The 5,114-nt window shown below is 34.7% G+C and overlaps 1 protein-coding gene across 1 annotated transcript in view; it reads left to right on the top strand.

Moving 5' to 3' along the window:
* Nucleotides 1,975-5,114, top strand: part of LOC105165994 (ABC transporter B family member 13) — a 5,565-nt gene continuing 2,425 nt past the window's right edge. Inside the window, 9 exon segments of the mRNA XM_011085164.2 lie at nt 1,975-2,873; nt 3,100-3,154; nt 3,246-3,421; nt 3,511-3,711; nt 3,841-4,100; nt 4,193-4,509; nt 4,592-4,815; nt 4,991-5,109; nt 5,111-5,114. The exon segment at nt 5,111-5,114 is cut by the window's right edge and continues 631 nt beyond it. Coding sequence (XP_011083466.2) covers nt 2,589-2,873; nt 3,100-3,154; nt 3,246-3,421; nt 3,511-3,711; nt 3,841-4,100; nt 4,193-4,509; nt 4,592-4,815; nt 4,991-5,109; nt 5,111-5,114 — 1,641 coding nt within the window. The 5' untranslated portion in view covers nt 1,975-2,588.

Below are 5,114 nucleotides of genomic sequence, written 5' to 3'. Positions count from 1 at the left end.
TAAGTTTAGTCAGTCAGTCGTAGTCAAAAGGCGCAATGTATTCTCGAGTCCTATCAAATATGTAGTAAAGTATTCATCTATTTTAATAGATTAATCTTGACGATTGAAATTATTGATGTAATTATAATATTTGATTGATCAGAGAACATAAAATTTTGATTATTTTTGTTGTGAAAATTTATAATTAAAAATATTAGCATCGTTGATGGTGGACTATATATAATATATGTGTAAAATTGAAGGAGATTTGTTAAATTTGAATTTTTGACAATAGCTACCAGTAAAAGATATGGCGTGATTGGTAATTTTCTGACTGTTTGAAAGGGATGTTAAGCTAATTTTGATTGGGAAGAGGGTTTTAGGGTTAGGGCATGGACTTGAAAATCAATTTGGGCCTGTAATGAGAAGTAATATAGCCCACTAGAGGAAACAATTAGAATAGGTGACGTTTCATTGGTCATCCATTTCCCCAATTTCATGTCGATTAATGTTCGTCTGTTGCTGTTGGGCTTAGTGAACTCACGAGATCGATTCGATTTTTATGTTAAATTTTATTTAGTTTTACACACTTTTTAACGAGTTTGGTGTAATTACATGTATTCTTTTTAATTTAACAAAAAATTACATTTAATATTTATGAGATTTGTTTTCATTTAACAAATAAGTCCATTCGTTAGTCAAAATTCACCAAATTTTCTAACATTAACAAAAAACATATGATAAAAATCTATATTTTCTCGAGTTACTAATTTATTATAGGTCAAATAAATTTTTGTATGATCAGATTATCCTTGTACGTCTTCACAAATTAATGCATGTTATAAGGCTAGTTTAATCGAAAAAAAATTATTTGACTTGCAATAAGTTAATCGGAGTAAATATCAATCTTTTATTCATATTTTTTGTTAACATTATCAAATTCAATTAATCTTGACTAATAAAGGGACCTATTTGTTATACAGAAGCAAACTTTAGATGTATAGATGTAATTTTCTAAACTATAAAAAGTTTATATGTAATTACACCAAAAGAGGAGAGTGTAACGGAGTAAGTGTAATATATAAGTAAGTCAAAAGCGTGTAATTATAATAAAAATATAATTCCCAAAAAGTTGTCATCAGATAAAAAGTAGAAGTTGACGAATGAAAATACTAACAATATTATCAATAATATATACAAAATGCTAAATATGGAATAAAATTACAAGTTTATGCAAGTTTTTTTGTTCAAATCCAAATAGAATTGGTACAACTGTAAATGGAGAATTTTCGGAGGGAGTGAAAGTGTCATTTCAATTTTTTTTCGGAAAAATATAATTTACATTTATAAAGGAAGTCTAAGTATAATTAATCCTCTATTGAATTGGCTAATGTGCACGTATAGACTATAAATTATAATTTTACGTATTTTAAATTTTTTTCTGAATTTTTTTTGGACTAAGTAGACAATTTTGTTATAATTTTTTATCTACCTCATTCGATTTATTTTCAATTTTTCAATTTTTTTCTAAAAAAGAAAAAAGTTACAATAAGGATAAAATGATAATATACAAATTTTCATTTAAAAATGACATAATTTTATTAAATATTAATAATTTTCAAAACAAGGAAAAAGTGTTGTTAATTATTCCAAATCTCCTCTGACCACTTTAATAGAATAAGATTGTAGTGGTGAATCAAAACACCAGTTTACAATCGACCAATTTTCGAGGTATTTCAATTCCCTTTTTTGTCTGTCCATTTTCTCTCTTTTGACAAGACAATGAAGATAAAGAGAGTGATTGGGCAGTTCACCAAATACTGGGGGACTATTTTAAGTTAAATGAGTAGTTAATGCACTAGCAATTGTTTGTTGGGCATCAATTAATCTCCACCAGCAGCAATTAATACTCATCAGCTCAGCTGCATGCAATTTTCTTGGCTTATATGCAAATGAACCCTACTCTTGTTCTCATGCTCATGAACAAAAGTCTTGTTCTTGGATCAAAACTTCAACCCCACCACACATTTCCAGTTGAATTTTCATGCAACTATGTTGAAAAACTAGCCACAGCTTTTTGACAGGGGCAGTTGGAAGATTGAATGCATCACATGGGAGTGTGATCTTAGCTTTGATGGTTTCTATGAGTGAATTTTAGCTTTGTACTTATCTTGCTTGCTTGCATCACAAGGGACGATGATCCAAGTCAAGATTATTACAGTACTATGTATGTAATCTTGCAGTTGTACATAGTTCCTTTGTCAGTTTAAACTGGGGAGACAGTTATGTCCTGAGTTACATTCTTCAGGTATTTATTAGGACAACTGGATTCAGACTTGGCTTCAATTGCATTACGTCGAGAGCCCTTCATGTGGCAGTAGTGAAGACTACAATTTTTCCCTCAGCAATAACTGAGTAGGACCAGCCACAATTATTCCACGAAAAACCGGTTCTTGAAGAGAGGAAAACTTTAACTAGTGACACCATTCTCATGCAATACAACAGCTCCAGGCGATAAACGAAAGCTAAATTGTCGGTTTTTTCGAAAATTATGCAAGTATAATTCGTGAGAAAGGCGTAAAAGGTTCTTTCTTTCACCATTTGAGATCATGGATGAGGTTGAACTTTCGACAGAGCAAGTATCCAAGCCGAATGAAGTTCTAGGAACAGAACAACGTTGGGATTCAACTGCTAAGAATGGGGAAAGTGTTTCTTTCTTTAGGCTGTTTGCTGTGGCTGACAAGATTGACTATGTTTTGATGTTCATTGGGAGCATTGGAGCTTGCTTGCAGGGTGCTGCTCTTCCTGTATTCTTTGTTTTGTTTGGTCGTATGATCAACACTCTTGGAAATTTGTCTTTGGACCCTCATAGATTTTCTTCAGAGGTATCCAAGGTAAACGTTCAAATGTTCAAATTCAATATCAGAGAATTTGGTTACATACTGATTCTCATTTTTTATTTGTTTCAATTGTTCCAATTATCTTGCGAACCTAAATGATTAAACACGGATCTCTGTATTTTATAAGTTTGCTAAAAGATTTCGACACTGCATTTTTGTTAAGTCGATTTCAATCTTACTTCAATGCAGTAATATATTTATTCATTTCTCTTCCACGCAGTACGCTCTCTACTTAGTCTATCTTGGATTAGTAGTTTGGTTATCAGCATGGACAGGTATGTTTTAGTATCATTTCCCCCTTTTCTGGAGCTGATATAAGTTTTTATCGGTATGGGACATGTTCTTGATCACTGATATAAATTTCAGGAGTTGCATGTTGGACGCAGACTGGGGAAAGGCAAACGGCCCTGCTACGACAGAAGTACCTTGAGTCTGTCTTAAAAAAGAACATTCAGTTCTTTGACACAGAAGCAGGACAACATAATATACTTTTTCACATTTCGAGCGATGCCATACTCGTGCAGGATGCAATAGGTGACAAGGTAGACATAGGAAGCATAGATTAAGAACTTATCAGTTCATTCTTGACTTTAACGTCTGAGGCTTAACCTGTTCTGCTTTTCTGATGCAGATATGTCATGCAATATGTTATCTTTCCCAGTTCGTCATTGGATTTTCCTTAGGATTCTCAATGGTATGGCAACTGACACTCCTCACCTTGGCAATTGTTCCTTTAATAGCTGTAGCTGGAGGAGCATACACGATAATCATGTCCACTTTGTCAAAAAGGGGTGAGAACGCTTATGCTGAAGCTGGGAAGTTAACAGAAGAGGTAAAATGCCGGGCTTTCCCTCCCATTCCTGTTCAAGAATTGCACAAGCTTCATTAATTTACATGCAATCTGAATTTTTGTCTCAGAATTTTGCACCTTTGAAGTATTTACTATAAACTTTTTAATCAGGTTATTTCACAAGTTCGTACAGTATACTCGTTCGTTGGGGAAGAGAAGGCCATTGAAACATATTCAAGATCACTTGAAAATGCTCTCAAACTGGCAAAAAAGACTGGCATTGCGAAGGGAATTGGCATTGGATTTACTTACGGACTTTTATTCTGTGCTTGGGCATTACTTCTTTGGTATGCGAGTATCCTCGTTCGGCATGGACACTCTAATGGAGGGAAGGCATTTACGACGATCATCAATGTGGTTTACAGTGGATTGTGAGTATAGAACAAAAATATCTGTCTTTTATATTGTCTGTTATTATTATTCATCTTTCCTGAAATAAAAAGCAGCACTCCTTGTCGTGTAGTGCACTTGGTCAGGCTGCTCCCAACCTTGCCGCCATTGCCAAAGGCCGTGCTGCTGTTGCAAGCATCATAAGCATGATTGAAGATGATGCTAATCGTCCCTCTAAAGGTTCACATGAGGGGATTGTGTTGCAAAGAGTTGATGGAAAAATTGACTTTGTTGACGTCTGTTTTGCATACCCTTCTCGACCCACAATGGTGTTTGAAGATCTCAGCTTCTCAGTGTTTGCTGGTAAATCATTGGCAATTGTTGGTCCTAGTGGCTCTGGGAAAAGCACTATAATTTCCATGTTACAACGATTCTACGATCCAACTTCAGGTATTGAAGATACTTTTATGTTTGAACTTGTGAATCAGTTATAAGGTTGTCTTAGGATCTATTATGATGTGGAATCCGACAGGAAAAATTTTGTTGGACGGGCATGATCTCACAAATCTTCAACTAAAATGGTTGAGGTCACAGATGGGATTGGTCAGTCAAGAGCCTGCTCTGTTTGCTACCAGTATAGCCGACAATATTTTTTTCGGCAAAGAAGGAGCAGACATGGATCAAATAATAGAGGCAGCAAAAGCTTCAAATGCTCATTCTTTTATCCAAGGTTTACCTGATGGTTATCACACTCAGGTCGGTTTCTTGCATAAACCTTAGTTTCCCTTATGGATGTTTGTATTCGAGCATCATACGAAATAGAATGTACTGAATTTTATCTGGAAAAATAGTCTTTCTTGATTGATTTTGTATACCGGTTCATGTTAATGAAAAGCATTGTCAACATCCCTGTTGCATGGCAACTTTATAGGTGGGAGAAGGTGGAACACAGCTTTCAGGAGGTCAGAAGCAGAGAATTGCTATTGCAAGAGCAATACTGAGAGACCCGAAGATTCTACTTCTTGATGAGGCAACCAGTGCTCTTGATGCAGAAT

The sequence above is a fragment of the Sesamum indicum genome, linkage group LG7, assembly GCF_000512975.1.
Source record: "Sesamum indicum cultivar Zhongzhi No. 13 linkage group LG7, S_indicum_v1.0, whole genome shotgun sequence".
NCBI lineage: Eukaryota > Viridiplantae > Streptophyta > Magnoliopsida > Lamiales > Pedaliaceae > Sesamum > Sesamum indicum.
This window is presented reverse-complemented; position numbering and strand designations above follow the sequence as displayed.